Source organism: Hoplias malabaricus, chromosome 1 (assembly GCF_029633855.1).
Source record: "Hoplias malabaricus isolate fHopMal1 chromosome 1, fHopMal1.hap1, whole genome shotgun sequence".
NCBI classification, from domain to species: domain Eukaryota; kingdom Metazoa; phylum Chordata; class Actinopteri; order Characiformes; family Erythrinidae; genus Hoplias; species Hoplias malabaricus.
The window spans coordinates 56,339,832-56,360,496 of NC_089800.1; the positions used below are offsets into that span (position 1 = coordinate 56,339,832).

The 20,665-nt window shown below is 40.7% G+C and overlaps 1 protein-coding gene across 2 annotated transcripts; it reads right to left on the reverse strand.

Annotated features, from left to right (window-relative positions):
• Positions 1–1,554: 1,554 nt before the first annotated feature.
• LOC136664556 (intraflagellar transport protein 43 homolog A) lies at positions 1,555–20,081 on the reverse strand. Of its 2 annotated transcripts, XM_066641805.1 has the most exons (10): positions 19,758–20,081; positions 17,431–17,538; positions 17,269–17,283; positions 13,016–13,086; positions 10,249–10,284; positions 9,738–9,784; positions 5,370–5,442; positions 2,869–2,944; positions 2,283–2,345; positions 1,555–1,946 (listed from the first exon to the last, which is right to left on the reverse strand). In XM_066641805.1, the coding sequence occupies exons 1-10, from the start codon at positions 19,800–19,802 to the stop codon at positions 1,836–1,838; spliced, it is 645 nt and encodes a 214-aa protein (XP_066497902.1). In that variant the 5' UTR covers positions 19,803–20,081; the 3' UTR covers positions 1,555–1,835. The 2 variants fall into 2 exon arrangements, with proteins under 2 accessions (XP_066497902.1, XP_066497910.1); XM_066641813.1 differs by lacking the exon at positions 17,269–17,283 and having other exon boundaries at positions 1,611–1,946; positions 19,758–20,067.
• Positions 20,082–20,665: the final 584 nt, after the last annotated feature.

Consider the following 20,665-nt stretch of genomic DNA (forward strand, 5'->3'; position numbering starts at 1 on the left):
AAACTGAAAATTGATTAATTGGACCAAAATATTAATTTCAAGGCTTTTCATTTTAGAATTCCCTTTTGTTTTGGCCTTGTGTATTAAGACATAGCTGAACATTCAAACAGCTCCAGGGACCTGGAGGTTGTGGGTTCAATTCCCGCTCTGGGTGACTGTCTGTAAGGAGTGTGGTGTGTTCTCCCTGTGTCTGCGTGGGTTCCCTCTGGGTTATTGTCTGTGAGGAGTGTGGTGTGTTCTCCCTGTGTCTGCGTGGGTTTCCTCCGGGTGACTGTCTGTGAGGAGTGTGTTGTGTTCTCCCTGTGTCTGCGTGGGTTTCCTCCGGGTGACTGTCTGTGAGGAGTGTGGTGTGTTCTCCCTGTGTCTGCGTGGGTTTCCTCCGGGTGACTGTCTGTGAGGAGTGTGGTGTGTTCTCCCTGTGTCTGCGTGGGTTTCCTCGGGGTGACTGTCTGTGAGGAGTGTGTTGTGTTCTCCCTGTGTCTGCGTGGGTTTCCTCCGGGTGACTGTCTGTGAGGAGTGTGGTGTGTTCTCCCTGTGTCTGCGTGGGTTTCCTCCGGGTGACTGTCTGTGAGGAGTGTGTTGTGTTCTCCCTGTGTCTGCGTGGGTTTCCTCCGGGTGACTGTCTGTGAGGAGTGTGTTGTGTTCTCCCTGTGTCTGCGTGGGTTTCCTCCGGGTGACTGTCTGTGAGGAGTGTGTTGTGTTCTCCCTGTGTCTGCGTGGGTTTCCTCCGGGTGACTGTCTGTGAGGAGTGTGGTGTGTTCTCCCTGTGTCTGCGTGGGTTTCCTCTGGGTGACTGTCTGTGAGGAGTGTGGCGTGTTCTCTCTGTGTCTGCGTGAGTTTCCTCCGGGTGACTGTCTGTGAGGAGTTTGTGTCTGCGTGGGTTTCCTCCGGGTGATTGTCTGTGAGGAGTGTGGTGTGTTCTCCCTGTGTCTGTGTGGGTTTCCTCCGGGTGACTGTCTGTGAGGAGTTTGGTGTGTTCTCCCTGTGTCTGCATGGATTCCCTCCGGGTGCTTCGGCAGTCCAAAAACACATGTTGATAGGTGGATTGGCGACTCAAAAGTGTGAGTGTTGCCCTGTGAAGGACTGGCGCCCCCTCCAGGGTGTGTTCCTGCCTTGCGCCCAATGATTCCGGGTAGGTTCTGGACCCACCGCGACCCTGAAGTGGATAATCGCTTACAGATAATGAATGAATAACCTTTTCACAATTCCCTTTGTTGTGCTACTCTCTATAAATTCATTGTAACGCAAATTAGTAACAAAAGAAGATAAAAACAGTATCCAAATCACTTAACCTTTCATAATTAGAATGTGGTATTTAGACCCAATACAAACATTTAATTATGTTAATCCCGCTGATGTCAATAGGATCCTAGCTCAATGTGGTTGAGATAATTGTGCAGAAAAAGGAAGCTTTGGTAGAAGAGCAGAGAGATAGAGTCGATGGTGCAGTCAATAATGATAAGGTTGTATTGCTCTGTGTGTAAAGTTCATTTTAAACCAATCAACTTAAACCAATCAGCTTACCTTCTCATTAACCTTGGACTTGAGCTCACAAATTCTCTTCAGACAGTACAAATGACACCAAAGGTCTTGTGATAACTGAAGAAGTTTAGGACGAGTTTAAGGTTTCTGACTTTTAATGAGACGTGTGAATCCAAGTATCAGTTACAAGTCAGGCCACAACTAGGACAAAGTTAAATATTCAATATGAACAGTAATATGATGAATAACTATAAACGGTTGTACATTTTGGTGTGCATCCAGCTGGCCACAAGGAAAGGACCACTAGAACGTAACAAGTGACACTGGCCTTTTTGACTGAAAGTCATCTATCCTCAGGCCACAGGAAGAGGAGACTGGTCCTCTCTCTCTCCTTGATCCCATTCCGTCTGCAGCTCGGACGACACCTCCGTAAATAGATGATCCCAGTCCCAGCCAACATCCTCCTGAACATACAAGGTGAGAGAGGTAATGAGAATGCCGTGGGTAGAGAGAGAGAGAGAGAGAGAGAGAGAGAGAGAGAGAGAGAGAGAGATGTAATGAATAGGGAGGAATAAGACAAAGAGACAGAGCAAGGACAAGAGCACATGAAAGAGGGCAGGAGCAAAATGATTGGATGCATGAAGCAGTCGGAAAACAAGACACAAAATACAAAACAGGATCTGAGAAAGAGTGTTCTAGAGAAGACTTATTAATCTTATATTCTTCAGAGACACAACATTGACCCCCTTTGGTGGCCCAGAAACGGTTGGTCAGACTGCTGCCTCTATAGCTCCACTCACCTCTCTCACCTCCTGCTCTGGTGCTAAAACCTTGGTGAGAAGCTTCAGGTCAGTTTCACCATCCTGGATAAAAACACATGCCACATATTATCCAAACTATTTTCCCATGCTTAGAGACAGCTTTTAGATCTCCAAGCCACATAAAATAAACATATACTATTCTGACAGTGACCAATAATTCAGGTATAATGCTGCATCTGCAAGTAACCACAGAATATGCTTATTTTCAATTTTAAAAATGCTGTTGCGCTAGTAAAAAAGAATGCAGAAATACTATTTACATTTTGTAAACATTAGAAAATATGGTGGGATCACATAAAACAGGTCAGGAAGCTCATCTGATTATATAATAAAGAAGTCTGAGCAACCGTGTGCATTTTCTCTGCTTTTACACCATGCTTAAATGAACATTATTGGCCCTTAGGTGTATTTTCAATAAACGTCCTTTAAAAATGACAGCCATCATAGCAACTAAGTGGCAGCACTGGACTCACTCTTCATATTGGACCCACATTTGCATTTACTTTAATAATTGTGTGTATGTCAGTCATGAGTGTAAGCAGCTTAGTAGGGCTTCCTGTCTCACCAGTGTTTGAAATGCAGAGTATTTCATTAAGTCATTATCCAAGTCCCTGTAGGTCATCACTCTGTTCACCTGGATGCTGAAAGAAAAACATTTATATAGCAATAAGCAATGTAAATATAAAATAAAAAAATAAAAAATGTAGTTTTACCATCCATGACAGACCAAGTGCTTTAACGATAAAAATGACAGACAAAAAGCCTTCTCTGACATGTCAGCACTAATAATCAAAGCAGTATAAATAACTAAATTTGGGATTACAGACAAATCAGGCTACCCTATAATGTCTGCGCTATTCAACAAATTACATATTGATGAATAGCCTGAAAAGTATATCCAAAAACAAATACACCATGAACAATGAGTTGATTATGAACTACTGGGACACATGGAAACAAATGCCAAGCTGAAGTCAGTCTCTAAATTGAAAGCCAGCTGCTTATCTGCAATTTGTGAATTAAAATGAGGGAGTCTGTAAAAGTAGCTATGGCCTAGTAGTGCATGCCAGTCCTACTTAAGCCATATTACACGCTACATTGCTCCTGCGATGAGTTCAGTGTGGATATTATCTCCCACACAGCACACACAGGGAGCCAAAGGGGACAGGGCACCCACTTTAACAACCTGGGCAACTGTGGAGGGCCCACAGCATAAACGACATGGGGCTCTACCTGCCTCAGTTAATCTTCACAACCTTTATTATCACTAGAAAAAGACTAACTCCATTAAGACCATGATGAACTCCATGTTTTATAAAACCTATTTTTTTTTTTTTTTGGTTGAGAGGTTCAGGATTATTTGCCTGACTAGTATTGCAGAGCATTAGCTTTCCTCTGCTTACAGTCCTCTCCTATTTGTAGCACGGTTACTGGATCTCGTCTTACTCTCACTGTCAGGAATAGAGAGCTTGTTCTTTAAAGGCATATTCTGCATATTATTCTACTTCATTATTCGAAATCTAATTACAAGCAGAACCTTACTGTGCTGTCAGACCATATTCAGACACACATTAAAAAACACATACTGAAAAGGTCATGTAGAAAGTTGATAAGGTCCTGGGAGTTTTTACCTAAAACTGATGTAACAACTGACAATAATTTCGAGGGTGGCACGCTGGCGCAGCAGGTAGTGTCACAGTCACACAGCTCCAGGGGCCTGGAGGTTGTGGGTTCGATTCCCGCACCGGGTGACTGTCTGTGAGGAGTTGGTGTGTTCTCCCCGTGTCCGCGTGGGTTTCCTCCGGGTGCTCCGGTTTCCTCACACGTTGGTAGGTGGATTGGCGACTCAAAAGTGTCCGGGAGTGTGTGAGCGAATGTATATCTGTGTGTCTGTGAAGGACTGGCGCCCCCTCCAGGATGTATTCCTGCCTTGCACCCAATGATTCCAGGTAGGCTCTGGACCCACCGTGACCCTGAACTGGATAAGTGGTTACAGATAATGAATGAATGAATAAATGAATTAAAAGCATTACTCACACTTCATCATATTTTTTAGGTCACATTTGTTTGTGCATATGATGTATATATGTCACTATTGTGAAAATATATGTGCCTTGAAACAGTCTTCATGTACACATCCTAATCAAAAACATCACATGAACATTAAAAAATGACAACACCACCAACAAATGAACAAAAAAGCAGCAGAAGTTTTCATGACCAAAAGAATTATTTCTGAAAAGCTCTAGGTTGCCCATATCTACAAGCGCTACCAGCACTGAACTCTGAGGGAGATATGTGCATGAGGAGCCGGAAAAAGCAATTCATTTGGCTCTAATCAGTCCCTTTTAGGTTTTTAAGCCACAAATGATATATATTTAATCTGCTTGGAAAGATTTTAGTTCACACAACTCTGAAAATATAAGACTTGTTTTTCATTAAGGCTAATTTCATTAATTTGAGTAGCTCAAACCAGCCAACCCACAAACTGTGAAATAAGACGACCCAGAATCAGTTATGTGTGGGCTGCCTAAGTCAGAAAACATGGGATAAAATAGACGTTCTGATTATGTACTGCTTCTGTTTGTACATAAATTGAAGAGACTTTAGCGTTGCCCTCCCCCTTCTCTGATTCTGGACAATCCTAGAGCGGAACTTGAGTTTGTGTGAGAGTGCAAAGGAACGATAATAGAGAAAAAAGTAAACTGATAAAATATGTTTAAAAATTATAACAGGGAAGGAAGAAAACTGAGCAAAAGCACAATCCATAGTTCTGCTACTTGCTTTTCACTCATGACTCTCGCTGTTGCTCATCCTCATTTAAAGATAGAAGCACTGAAACCTGTCGCTCTAAACAGGGCTGTTTAGACATAGAGAGCAGTGCTGTGTTGTTTAATAACATCTCACCAAAGCTTTAATGACCTGTACATCATGACTGTTATTTAGATGGCAATTTTATTTGAAAAGCAGTTAACACAGACTTACTGCAAATATTTTAACTCGCTATATAATTAAAATGGTAAATCAGTAACAGTATTAGTACAAACGGGCAAATGTGTAGTGTACCTTGGAGGTGCAGCCACTTGCATGGTCAGGTCCTCTTCCTGTACCTCATCCAGATCAGGGATCACTGGGATGTCTAAAAGACAAAGCACCACAAATAACATGTGCTGTATCTGTTGCTGAAAGAGTTTCAACTAACATTTGGTCAGAGACTTGAATTTAAGCTCTGAAGAGCACTTCCTTCATAACTCCACTGTGGGTATGTAACAGATCAGCCTTTGGCACAGATCTGAGGGAGAGGAAATGGGGAAAAGAGGGCGAGAAGAATTAAAGCATCTTTTTTAATGACCACATACACTCAGAACTTTTCTAAAAAAACACTGAAGCTCTGGGAACACTCAAGACCATATGCTGCTTGCTACTGCGGTGTGTTAGTGAAAGCTGCAACATATCTCATATCCCTTGAATCAGAGGGCTTCACAGATGCCGTCTGTCTCCTCTGTTCATTTTTGTTTATGTTGTGTGTGAATTGGTGCTTGATTCCCACCCTCCCTTTCCTGATCTTTCTCTCTCTCCGACTCATCACCATCATCTCTCTCCCTCTCAGCTATCCTCTTCCATGCTGCCCCCTGTCACAGTGACCAGGCGGCCATGAATATTCAGTGAGCGAGGCGGCATCTCTTCCTGCTGTGAGGCAGGGCTCTGGCCAGGGGCTCCCCGGAAAGCACCCCCCCTCCACCTCCCAACCCCTGTGCACTGCCCCACCACCACCACCCACGCACCCCACCTTACCCCCCACTACCCAAGCATTTGGGCCTTGTCAGCAGTGGCTACCCTAAGGACCCTTCGGGCTGGAGAGGCGACCTCAGTGTCCATTCGGGCTGGGCCGGGCTCCAGGCGTGCGGGCCCATCTGTGTGGGGTCGGAAGTCACGGCGCGCCCTGGCAGGAGCCACGGTGCCAGGAGCTGCCTGCCCGCCGCTCAAAACAGTGGGAACCCGCTTTAATTGGCAAAACTCAACAGGACAGAGCATGGCGTCACTCCCAAAGAAGGACGGGGCGAACTTTCAGTTTCCCCCTCTTTTTTTTTTTTGGATGGACTTTTGTTGGTGTGAGGAAGCGTAAGTGTGTGTATATTGGTAAGTAATACAAACACAAGACCAGAGCATACAGTATTACATTTAGGATATACATATTTGATATCCATTAAGCTTGTCCAGTACGTACATCCAATGTTCATTTTTTCACCACAACATGCAAAAGCCAAAGACCACGCATTAATTTATTTAATTTACATGTAGATGTAAGATAAATCAGTCGTATAAAGAAAAAACGGAAAAGCAACTCAAAAATAGGGGTCTGAAAAAATGCGTATCTTTAAAGATGTAACTGAGAAAAGAAAGCAAACCCAAAACTAGATAATGTGTGATCACTACATACTGAATAAACTGGGTTATTAGGATCAGAAAAGAAAAACGTGTCATGACTGAACTACAGAGATTTGGGAAATATTCCTAAAGACCTCTTGAAATAAATGGATGTTCTAATAAAAGATTAAGGTAAATGTAGACAAACAGCTAGACAGACAGATTGACAGATAGATAGATTCAACTTTATTGTCATTGCTTAGTATAAGAACAGGGGCAATGAAATGCAGTAATACAGTAATAAGAATATTTAGTTGTTCTGGCTTCTGTGAATTTTTTGTTAAAGATATGTATCCTGCTACTTGTGTAAAAAGATAAATAAGTAAATAAAAGAAATAAATGAAAGGTGCGCTCAGAATTTTCCACAATAAAGTTCAACAAAAACTTGAACTCAGCTTGTGATTTTTAAGCAGTTGCCTTGCTGTTTTTCGGACACTTGCTAACAAACTAAATATATGATTAATAAAACATAAGCTTATATATTATATTGCTACATAAGACAGTCACAATCTTCACAGATGGAAAAGATGTATTTAGAAATTATTTTTCACTTTCACCTTCATGACACAAAAGAATAAGCAGTGTGACCACAGGACCCTCCATTTACAGACTCAGTTATTTCTGTATTCTGTATCAGTATTTCTCAAAAACTTCAAAAAGCTAAGACATACTCTGGGGAATTTTTTCCACTGTAAGGCTCAGGTCACAGCAACATGCCACACAACTCATGTTAAATTCCATCACCCTGACACAGATAACAAGCCCCCTTATCCCTCCATTGATAACTTCTTGCTTTTCTCTTATTTTTAATTAAAACTAATTAAAAATGCCAGCCTCGTTTAGTCACTGACAAGATTCATCTGCGTTTCTGATATCCAAATAAATGCGGGCGCGCGCCGAGCTCTGCTTCATATTCATGAGGTTCTGGGTGACACTTTGTCCTCTCATTTCCAAAGCAGTGCGTTCAGCAGAATCTGTCCCCCCCGGACCCCCAATCAAATTTAATGGTCTTAGCGCAATGACATCAAAAAGCCTCTACGTCCAGCTCTTCACAAATAGATTCCAGACTTGTTTTTTTCCCCCGTTTCTCCCCGAACCCTCCCCTTGTTCCAGCAAATAATGCATGATCAACAGAATTCTATGAGAGTTCAATGTGAAACAGAGAGGGCTAAGCATGTATGCAAACATCATGATTATGTGGAAAAAAAGCAAAACAATGTGTTCAGTGAGGTTGCAAAGCAGCGTATTATGAGAGGTCGAAGGGGAAGGAAGGCTCACTGAATACAAGATAATATGACGACTCCATCAAAAAGCCAGGTCTACATTCACGGCAGTATGACAGCATTTCAAATCTGTTTATGTCCAATTCAAAACGCTCACCAAGGATATCTGCTCAAACGGAACACAAAATATGTGAGTTTTCAAAGCTCAGTAACTGCCATTACCCAACAACCAGCCTGTGGCACTCACCGTGTACAAAGTAATCATAGTTTGAGTTATATTTACTGGGTAAAACCCTAAAGCACCAGGGTCTCTGTATCTGACGACTTCTTAGTGTGTGGGCAGCTGAGTGGTGTTTGGGGGCTTAGATTATGTGTTGGACTGCCTTGTTAAATTGACTGTATCAAAACCAAGCACCAAACAATCACCACAAGTCGTTGTGGCGGCACGGTGGCTTAGTGGTTAGCATGTTCGCCTCCCAGCGCTGGGATCTTGGGTTCAAGTCCCATCTGGGTGGAGTTTCCATGTTCTCCCCGTGTCTGCTCCGGTTTCCTCCCACAGTCCAAAAACATGGATAACTCTCTAATAACGGTCCTGGTGTGTGAATGAATGTCTGTATGGCGCTCTATCCTGGGTTAAACCCTAGTGCCCGATGCAGTCCTCCAGGTGGACGGTCGTTCCCGGTTGAGAGTACGCTGTGTGCGTTTGGCTGCCGCTTCTCACCAGTGTGTGTGGATTGTAAAGCATCCTTGGGTGTCTAGAAAGGGGCTATATAAGTGTAAAGATACATACAAGTCACTATGTGTGCATGTGTATATATATATATATATATATATATAATTCTATGACATTATCATGATATATATTATATCATAATGTTTTTGTTCCTCATTAAAAACATATCCAACATCGGCAGTGCATTATCATTGCTTGTGCTTGACTGTGTAAGGCTGATCTAATCAAAGTATAAACGTTATAGTAGACTTAACAACAAACTACATACTGAACTATATACTAACATCTCAGAATAAAAACTGTCTAACGAAACCCAGCTTAAAGATGTGTATGTACTTAAACCCATTCTAAATATATTTAACGTTTGCACATTTTACCAATGTTGCCTTCACAAATCGCGCAACCAGTGGCATTGCTCTTCCCCCTCATTCTTTACTTTGGCAATTTCAACCTTTATTTCCCCTGCTGCTTGGTAGAAAAATGGAACAATTATTCCGGGCTCTGCTTTGCTGAAAGTCCTGACATATTTGTCTGGTGGAACTCAGAGCTGCAGGGTGTGTAGAAGCTGTGTTCCCAGTGGAGAATCACTCCAAACAGGGACTAGTGTGGTTCAACACACACAAGAGCTGCCACAAAAAGTATATGATATGAGATATATTGAGATGACTTCGCTACTCAAGTAAAAAAAGTAACAGGCATCCATTTTCAGTCTAATGTTAAACAGACACCTTATTAAATAAACAGTGTGTGACACTTAATACCAAAAACACTGGCAATTAGATGCTTGGAGTGGTCATGTTGAAGTCAGATAGATAATGAACATAAATGAAATCCATAGGTCAATTACAGCTAGTTAACACATCCACGGTAATCTTGAACAACTGCACATTTCAGCACCTGCAATCAATTTGGCTACCCCCTACTGCTCCTAGTTTTCTGTAATTGAGTATCATACCCAAGAAGTGATTGTCAAAGTGGAGACTTCTTCAAATCTGTCTCCACTGAGGCAAGCTGAGCAGCCTCACTAGCAGGGCCACAGGGGGTACTCACCACTCTCATCATCAGAGCCCTCAGGGGTCTGTGGTCTCAGCCGCTGGCTACAGACAAACAAGAAGAGAGATGTCTGTTAAAGCCAAGGAGTGGTAATTGTTTCTTAAAGACCACTAAAACATTCACAAAGAAAAGTCTTGCTGCTTAGGAGTAATATAAACACATACTAAGTATTCCTGCTATGAATATGCCCTGCATGGTTAACGGGAGGAGGTAAAGAGTTGGGGGAATGCAAAAAGCCAGCCATCTTGGCCCCCAACCTCAACTAAAATGATGAGAACTCCACCATGATGTCTTTTAATCAGGCTAAGTGATTGTTCTTGGAACGCCAGGATTAGTTGCAACCAAGGACAATTTCCAGCCAATGGTAATTTCCTTCTTATAGCAACAAGAACAAACAAACATTTCTATGGCTTTCGTTTTGTATTAAAATTTCATTTGATTTAATCAGCAATGTGGAATAATAACAATAAAACAAGGATGAAAATAAAGAGAAAGGCATGGAACTTACTCCTCGACCTCCTCGGCACCTTGCCTTCTTCCCGATCTTTGGATGACAAAACACAGAAAAGGTTAAAGTAATCAAGCATCATTTATACTGAATTTTTATTTGTTTATAATCAATGTACTTTGCGAGTGCATTCATACACTCACAAAAGCAGCATTTTATTATTTACACTGTTTATAATGTTCCAACTTGATTTATTATTTATATTGGTTAACATGACTGATTTTTATCGATAAAAATGTTTTTTTATACTTCGTCTTTATAAAGAATTCATAATTAATGACAACAATTATGTAAATCAGACATCAAAGAAATAAAAACACATCAGCACAGACAGACTTGAGTTTGTCCTTTACTCTTCAAAGGAAGTCACTATCAGTAATCTGGCTATAGTGAGGGCACCACTTGTTGATTAGGCAGATAAAACAAACCAGTGTTGTTGTGATTAATCACGTACAATATGAATCCAAACGTTTCGCTTAGAATTTAGTGCCCCCTACTGGGCAAAAAATAAACGTATGGCCTCTAAATCCAAACTTAAAAAACAGCTTTGATCAAAAACAGTCTGAATACCTTTACACAAAGTCACTGATTTTAGTCTGAAAATAACCTCAACATCGGCTTATTCTCTGTAATTCTGTAGTAAAAGATTTTTTTCCCACTATTTCCTGAACTATACCTATTTACATGTATGGTAATCTGGTATTTGAGATAATGACTAATATCCTGGGATAAATGCTGTTTTCAAATATCATATCTTTCAGGACAGAACAGACCTCGGCATCTGCACAGGCCATCAGCCCTACTCTACTGCATTGTTTTTATACATGCTGTTCTCCCTTTAGCTTAAAAGATGTGTGGATTTTTTGCCTCATACAGTTTTCATACTGTTAACTGCAAAAAGTTGTGGATGTACAAATTCTTATTGTACAAAAACATTGTGCATCATCCCTGAAAAACCTTACAATTATTCATTTTGTTCTTATTAAAAGATATGGTACAGTGGTTTTACAGGACAACAGTTAAATCCCGCTAAATATCTGATGAGTTATTCTGCTCCACACTGATATGTAAGGCAGCAGTAGCTCACCTTGCTGCCCTTGTGTGTCCTGTCCTGCTGGAGCCACATTTAAGACACATTATGGGTCTCTTGATTAAGACTCATGTAAGGTAAAGCGATAGACATGGTAAAACTGTCTGGAAAAAGTTGTTAGGGATAAAATATATTGTGACAACCAGGCTTCAAAGGTTCATCAATAAACTGACAGATCAGTTAGTGTCAATTAGGAGTGATAGATCGGCAAATCCTGGGATTTCTGCTGTGGGATTAGTGCGAGCAGGGCGGCGGTGATTGAGCATGAGGGGTGACATTGAGCGGAAAAAAGTCCTTGCCTGCTCTAGAGGGGACCATTAGTTACTTTGTTTCAGAGAGGAGGATCAATGCGTTGTGAACCCCTTTAACACCTTATACAGCAATCCTCTCTCTCCCTCTCTTTCTTTCTCTCTCTCTCTCTCTCTCTCTCTCTCAACCCCAAACACAGAAAATCAAGATAGGTTAGGAAGACACACAGAACAGACACCCTGACCTTTCTTGAGACAGATGTATAGAGCCTCTCTCTCTCCTATTTAAACCAGTGACTCAGAAAACCATGCAAATGAATCCAATTGAGTTGGCTTGTACATTTCAATGTGTCAGTATATGCATCTCCAGCTCTCGAGGAGAGAACAAGTAAAGCAGCAGAGTACAGAATCAACTGGAACAAAAGCCTGGTTCATTAACATACCGTCATGTGCACAAATACTCTTTAGAGTCTTTAGTTCTACATTTTCGACAATGGTTTTAGCAAGTCACATGCTGCTCAACACCACAGGTTTAACTAATAAAAATGTAAGTAACTTGTAATGTAGTAACTTGAATGTAACTCAAGCAACTAAAATGCAACTAACAAATTAGAGCTTGTACTATTTGTTTTACTGTTATATTCCACAGAGCACAGTGCCCTCCTGTGGTACATGTGGCTTACTGCATTGATCTGTGATTCACTAACCATAATAACACTTGGAAATCATAAAGCATCCCTGCGGATTTAATCTAGCCAACTGAAAAATAAGCTGTGTTCTTTTCACACATCCAGGTTTCTTTTTAAAACTCTGTCAAGTTCCAATTTTTTTGCACAGTTTAGAGTCATTGCTGCCAGTCATTATTGTCTCATGACACACACAACAATGGTAGAGTAAATTAACAATATGCAGTTTTATCCCTTGTGAGGATCAGACATCACAAATTGTAGGTCAGTGTTAGACTCAGAATTACAGTAATGTTTAGGGCTGGTTTTCTATTCAGAGCTAAACAAAGGATTAAGGATTACACTGCCATTTTGCTTATTTATTTCATTTTTGAAATGTTGCTTTGAGAAGATGTGTGTGTGTGTGTGTGTGTATACACTAAAAATTTTTTAAAAGTAGAGTTCTTACAAGAAAAGTAAGTTTAAAAAAACAAAGCACTGCACAATCACTGCACTGAATACAGGGAGAGTAATGATTACCATTTTTCAATACACCCATAAAGTCTGCTGTTAAATCTCCATAAATTAATTTACTCAGAGTCTGATCTTTACTGGCCATTGTCATTTATTTTGAAATGTTTTCTGATGTATGAGCCTTTTAAATGACACTGGAATTAATGTAGCTTGATTTAAATTCAAATAATGAACTTTAGTATTTTGTCACCTACAATCCCAAGAAATAATGTGGTTTTGCGTGAACTCACTTGGCAGAGCCTGTTCCAGTTGTCTCCTCAGCCCAACCTCCCTGTCGCCGAGGTGGCTTAGGTGGGGGACCCTATCACAAGAGACAATTTGTGAGGCTTTAAACACCCTTTGGTACTTAACAATAAAGCTACCAATGTAAATCATGTTAATGTTAAACACAACAATTAATAGGGCAACAATGACCTGTTGTTTGCCAAATAGTGAGCTATTCATTCACTGTGATAACCTCAGATCTTGCTAGTTGCTTCTTTTTTTACTTTGTTTTCTTAACAGTCAGCATTATACAATTTAATCAGATTATAGTGAGAAGATTTCTAATTGTTGAACTTTTATTTATGTTATGACAATTGTTTATTAATTATTTTAAGATGTTTACCATTCATGACTCTTATTCTATATTGTGGTAACTATACACTATACACATAAAACCCATACTTAAAGTTTCACCTACCCGCACTCTAATAAATAATAAAAGTCTCTCAACACTATGTCTATAGCAACAAAGTATCAGTAGAGGGCACTGTGCCCACAGACCTCTGCAAAAATCCCCATGGTAAGAGTGGATACAACTAGTCTCAAACACTTTTTGTATCCCATCACTTAAACTACCTTCAAAGATGTTTTCAGACACATCAGAGCAGATCAAATCTGGGGTGTGAATAGTAATGTATCCTGATGCCTCCTTGAAAGCTAACATTGACTATATCAGCTGTGTTGTTGCCCTTAGATTCTTTTGTTCTTTTCTGCATCGTTCAGGCGGCACGGTGGAGCAGCACGTAGTTGTCTCAGTCACACAGCTCCAGGTTTCCTCCGGGTGACTGTCTGTGAGGAGTGTGGTGTGTTCTCCCTGTGTCTGCGTGGGTTTCCTCTGGGTGACTGTCTGTGAGGAGTGTGGTGTGCTCTCCCTGTGTCTGCGTGGGTTTGCTCTGGGTGACTGTCTGTGAGGAGTGTTGTGTGTTCTCCCTGTGTCTGCGTGGGTTTCCTCTGGGTGACTGTCTGTGAGGAGTGTTGTGTGTTCTCCCTGTGTCTGCGTGGGTTTCCTCCGGGTGACTGTTTGTGAGGAGTGTGCTGTGTTCTCCCTGTATTTGCGTGGGTTTCCTCCGGGTGACTGGCTGTGAGGAGTGTGCTGTGTTCTGCCAGTGTCTGCGTGGGTTTCCTCTGGGTGACTGTCTGTGAGGAGTGTGCTGTGTTCTCCCTGTATTTGCGTGGGTTTCCTCCGGGTGACTGTCTGTGAGGAGTGTGCTGTGTTCTGCCTGTGTCTGTGTGGGTTTCCTCTGGGTGACTGTCTGTGAGGAGTGTGCTGTGTTCTCCCTGTATTTGCGTGGGTTTCCTCCGGGTGACTGTCTGTGAGGAGTGTGCTGTGTTCTGCCTGTGTCTGTGTGGGTTTCCTCCGGGTAACTGTCTGTGAGGAGTGTGGTGTGTTCTCCCTGTGTCTGTGTGGGTTTCCTCCGGGTGACTGTCTGTGAGGAGTGTGGTGTGTTCTGCCTGTGTCTGTGTGGGTTTCCTCCGGGTGACTGTCTGTGAGGAGTGTGGTGTGTTCTCCCTGTGTCTGTGTGGGTTTCCTCCGGGTGACTGTCTGTGAGGAGTGTGGTGTGTTCTGCCTGTGTCTGCATGGGTTTCCTCTGGGTGACTGTCTGTGAGGAGTGTGGTGTGTTCTCCCTGTGTCTGTGTGGGTTTCCTCCGGGTGACTGTCTGTGAGGAGTGTGGTGTGTTCTCCCTGTGTCTGTGTGGGTTTCCTCCGGGTGACTGTCTGTGAGGAGTGTGGTGTGTTCTGCCTGTGTCTGCATGGGTTTCCTCTGGGTGACTGTCTGTGAGGAGTGTGGTGTGTTCTCCCTGTGTCTGCGTGGGTTTCCTCTGGGTGCTACGGTTTCCTCCCACAGATTTCAAACAAATTTGGAAATCTCATTTTTATAATTGAGATTCAAAATCACATGATTTTAAATGTAATATATTCAGTTATTCATATTCACAGCAAAAAACAAAAAAAAACAAAAAAAAAAAACAAACCACAATCATGCTATGCAGGCGTTTCTCTTTATAGTAGGATATGTTGATACAATGAGTTGTGTGCTCTGTGGAATGACCACTTAAGGAGAGGCTCTAACATAAGCAACCATTCATCAGTATTATATAAGTACACAGTCACCTATTACTAATGCTGAAAAACTGCACTTTACCCGGTTTTGAAAAAATAGAAGTCTGAATTTACTGCGTATAAAGGTCTTTGAGACAAGACATAGGAATAAGTGATCTAATTACACTGGTCAGATTTTGATTAAATCTGACACTATGTTGTTTCACCATGACATCATACAAGAGGCATCTTCAGCCAGGCAGGAGCACATCAACAACCTTATATTAAGAAATTCAATAAATGACTGTATTAATTCTATTCAGGCCTTGTTAAACCAACTAACACATTAACACAGAGGTATACCTAATATATACAAGCAATTATTAATGTTGTAAATATTATGAAATTATTTCATATTGATGTTGTGTATAAACCTTTAATTATACAGGATAGTTGAACTGATATTTAATGGTTTACTTCTGCTACTGCACAGACACTGACCTGAAAGAAGCATATAATTAGGTTTCACAAACTAATTAGAATGTGGTTGCTTGACTCACGCTCCCTGACATAATTAGCGACTATGAACATGTGTCTTGTTGGTTTCAGCGATGGCAGACCCACTGCTGTCTGGCAGTTTGGAGGGGGGCTAGAGAATGAGCAGCATGTAGACCAGTAGAATGTGGGAACTGCACAGAGGCCTAGAGAGCTGCCTATGCATGACCCAAAATAGCTCAAAAAAAAAAAAATCATTGGCTCATTCATTCTCATTCTTAGATTCTGAAAATAGTCATGGAAACAGTCAATTGGGCTAAGATTAAAGACGTCAAAGATGTCAAACAGAAAAAATAGATTACCAACTTCCGAATGACGGAACAGCGCATAAAGGGGAAGAGAAGACTGGCGGGTCATAAATTGGTTTGAAAAATGCACAGCATTTCTCATTACCAAATTGGGTCTGCAAAATGACACATAGCCCTGGAGGATTTTCTTTCCTTGCTGCATGAAAGAAAGAACTATCTCCCATTAATGGGGTACTTCAAGACAGGTGTTTATGAGTTTATATTCCCCATTAGGATGTCCTATTATATCAGGAGGTTAAAGCAGAAGTAGTAATTTCAGGGCAAAGTTGAAAGGCTGAAGGTGGAAAGAATGAGACATGATGAATTAAAAATAACAGCCTGGTTATCAATCTGCAACAATTTTGCATTTGCTACATATATTCCCTACAATTGGTTTAATATTCAGCCAGTATTTATTATATTTATAATATTTATTTTCTTTTCCAGCTATGAATATAAAAGCTTGTGCCTATCTTTGTGGATCTTCATTTCATTAAGTTTGGGGAAAAAAAACATCTGTATTTAATTATAATTCATCTTGTGGCAAATGATTAAAACATAAAATGCCCCCCCAAAAAAAACAATACGGGAACTCAGAGACATGCCTGTCTGATAATATGAGTGATATTCTTAAATGTCTGTTGCTCCAAATCAAGTCAAGATTGAGTTTTGATTTTTCCTGTCCTATTTGATGCAGTACATATTTTTAGAAGAGAGTACAATTCTGCCTATGTATAAACTAGACCAGTCACACATGTCAAAAAAATATATTTAATGTCATTGGGAGGTCACAGAGGGCGCGAGAATCCTCTTTTTTCATGAGGAAAATAGGGCTAATTTAGGAAGTTTACAGGGGAAAAAAGGAAAAAATAACATTGCTAGAATTCCAAGTGGAGAAGATCTGACCCATGTACAGCTCTCAAACGGCCTGGGGACAAACCAAAACCTTCATTCTGTAGATGCCAATCTGCTGGTGTAAGACCGCTGCAAAGAACCTAATGCTACTTGAAGCCCTCATGCATCATTAGGCATGTACAGGCCCAAATTTACTTCAGCAGCTCCTTCATTTGAACAGAAATGCTATATAAATCAATACCTTTAAAAATCACCAGGTGAAAAATATAAGAAAAAGTCTTTAAGAACCTCGTTATATAACCCAAAGCAGAAAGTAACTTTATACCAAGTGACTTTTTAGAATAATTGTATTTCCCTTTTGAGTTTCCACTTGATTTCATACCATATTACTCAAAGTTTTCCTTTAACACAAGGTATAAAATTACTAAGCAAAATTCACAACAACACACTCCAAACAAAGCCATGCATTTTGCTACTGTACCGTATCGTCCTCCTCCTTCGGTTCAAGCACAGAAATTCAGCCAGATGCAAATACATGAGTATGATTAGGATTTTAAGACATTATTCTCATAAATAATGATGAATTTGTAATGGCAGATATTCAGAGCTGGACGTGAATGGGTAAATTCAGGGCTGAAGTTACCTCTCCAATTCCTGAGGCTCCAGAGGAGGAAGCTTTGCGCCCAGGACGTAACTCTTCTGTGCCCATTGTGTCGGCCGCCTGTCGAGCTCTTCTGCCACTTTTAGCAGCCTGGCGATAAAAAAAAGCTACATATGTGAAACAAATTCACCCATTAATATGTAATTTCTGTTCAGGTGTTTCACAAGTTTGCCCCCCAAAAAAAAAAAAATCTAAGGAACCTCAGCCTATAAATTGAGTCACAGGGTTGTATGACAGTTTCAGTATCACAGCACCGATTATAATTCAAAATGTAGAAAAGGAATGAGAGATCATATTTTCATAATTCTAAAATTATTATAAAGAAAATGTCATGAAACATTTTAATAAAATAATTCTGACATTTTTAAGAATTTAATGATTACATTTCAGTGTTTAGTTATAGATTTTAATGTTTCAAGGTCTTTTGCCTAAGAACTTGAAACTTGAAATACAAATTTCAACCAGACTGCAGAAGTACACGTTTATTCATTTGTTTTCAGCTATACAAGCATTCAATATTTTATAACAGTAGTAATGAATGCATAAATGAAGAAAGAAATGATAGCTACACTTATACACACATCAACCATAACATTATAACCACCTCCTTGTTTCTACACTCACTGTCCATTCTCTCTGCTCCATTATCAACAGGAGCACATTGTAGTTCTACAATTACAGACTGGAGTCCATCTGTTGCTCTGTATTCACTGTTTGCCCTTTTTCGCCCTGTTCTTCAGTCGTCAGGACCCCTATAGGATTACCACAGAGCAGGTATGATTTGGGTGGCCCATTCTCAACCCTGCAGTGACACTGACATGGTGGTGGTGGGTTTGTGTGGTCGTTGTGACAGTATGAATGAGTCAAACACAGCACTGCTGATGGAGTTTTCACAACCCATCAGTTTTCAGTGTCACCTCTGGATTGAGAAAAGTGCACTGATCCACTTGTACCAGTACAATAGAGGTTTACACACCAACACTACGTCAGTCACTGCTTAGCTGAGAACCAAAAATATCCAGCCAATAGTGTCCTGTGTCCACTGATGAACAACACAAACTGTGCTGCAACAGACGAGCTACTGTCTCTGACTTTACATCTAACAAGATAGGTGTCTAATAGAGTGAACAGTAAGTGGACAAAGTGTGTTTAAAAACTTCAGCAGCATTGCTGTGTCTGATCCGCTCGTACTAGTACAACTCACACTAACACATCACCACAATGTCAGTGTCACTGCAGCACTGAGAATGATCCACCACCCAAATCATACCTGCTTTGCAGTGGTCCTTTGGGGGTCCTGACCAATGAAGAACAGAATGAAAGAGGGAAAGGTATACAGAGAAACAAATGGACTATAGTCCGTAATGATAAAACTACAAAGAGCTCCTGTATGGTCAGTGAAACTAAGAGAATGGACAGTGAATGTAGAAACAAAGACATTTTTTTAAATATTAGGTTATCATCTCAACCACCAATAAACTGGAGTCCTCACCATTATACTTACCACCCATTAGCTATGGGGTATAAAATGAGGTCACAGACAACTACCTTTTAATTTTATTTTATTTTATTTATTTATTTATTTATTTTAAAGCTGACCAAGTGCCCAGAAGTGGCCACAGTAGATGATTTAGAAAGGGCATTGAGGCATCACCCCTGTCTTTTCAAGGTAATGGGCATGGATCTTTTATGACCTCAGAAATTCAGGATCATATTGGTATCATTTAGAGAGTACATTGCCCCCGTCACTGCACATTTGTATTGGGATTCACAAAGGGCACAGGGATGAATCACAATCCCTAACGGCCCCACCAACAACTCCAGCTGCCATCAAATTTTTCCTAAGTCTTCCTTTCAAGTACTGGCCAAGCCTATGATTTTTACCCCCGTATCATATTAGATTTAGCTTCTGTTCACCTGAATGATGGATCAAGCATTTCTAAATTCTAAAAATAAACAGGTGTTGAAATGTGGGAGTCTATGCTTATTTTGTTGCTCTACAGTCTCTAGATAGATAACTTAGCTCAATGAGAGGCGATTTCAGGAACGTTGGTGTAATCTGTGCTAACGTACACTACAGATGTAGAATTATATTAATGGCATAAAGAAGCAGAAACCAGATATTCCTCGCTGGGTATCAGTTTGCTGAGTGCTATTATTCACAGTGAAATATATCAGGCGCCGATACAGGAGTTGAAGCCTGTGAGCTGCTGCTAAACTCTGGTCTCTGCCCTTGGCCTGTGGTATAGAACAGGGAGAGACAGTGCTCATACGGTGCCTCCGCGTCGTTTAAGTGGATCAGAACTCACATTTCTGGATAGTCCGTTCTCCCCGAGCTGCAGAGAATCGTCCATCTCGATTTGTTTATAACCGCTACTCCACGAAGCTTCCCGTTAGTCCACTCTCTTACTTCCTGGAGACGAGCTAAGCGTCACACAACAACCGTCGCCAAGGAGATAAAAAAAAATGGCGCGCTTTACAACTGCTTCTGCCCGAATGGACAAGTCAAATGAATACCGATTGAGTCGATTCCACAAAAGTTTTCCGGCAAAACAAACGCATATCTGAAAAACCTAAAATAACGTTCATAATACAACAAAATAAGCCAATTTTAAATAGAAACGTTTAGTCAGCTCCCAGTTGTATTTCTAAAATCAAACAATTATGCTATATTAATCAAATACATAATTTTATTCTATTAGCCTCATCTATCACATGTTGGTCGACATTGTAGATTTAAAGTCAGAGACAGAAGCTATTCTTTTACTGCATAGATTATGTTGGTCATGCTCTATTATTAGTCACAGGCTGGGTGTTTTTGTTGGTGGACTATTCTCAGTCCAGCAGTGATACTCTCCAGCACCGGGTGGCCCTGTGTAAGTCCTCTGATCTATCTCAATGAAGCTTGTGAGTCGACCCTCGATTCCAAGATCTACGGCCTAAAATCAGAGAATCGACTCTTTTTTTGGGATTGAATCAAAGTCATGGGATTCAAACATGAAGTGGATTAGGGATACAGTGCAGTGTACATATTTTAAACACCTTTTGTGTAAACAGTAAATGTTTATTCCTAAGGAACTAACAATATTAGAAAGAATAATAATACAGTGAACAGTGCAGCCATAGCTCCACCCCTTTATTGTCTAGCTCAGTAAGAAGTTAACCAACAAGTATCATCAATTTAATTCAAGATATGAACCTCAGACCATTGTTATCT

Coding starts and splice junctions, on each gene's coding strand:
- LOC136664556 (XM_066641805.1), bottom strand. CDS start 19,802: ATGGACGATTCTCTGCAGCTCGGGGAGAACGGACTATCCAGAAAT. Junction 17,539..19,757: donor AGAACGGACTATCCAGAAAT/GTGAGTTCTGAT, acceptor TTTTATCGCCAG/GCTGCTAAAAGTGGCAGAAG. Junction 2,945..5,369: donor CAAGTGGCTGCACCTCCAAG/GTACACTACACA, acceptor TTTTTCTTTCAG/CATCCAGGTGAACAGAGTGA.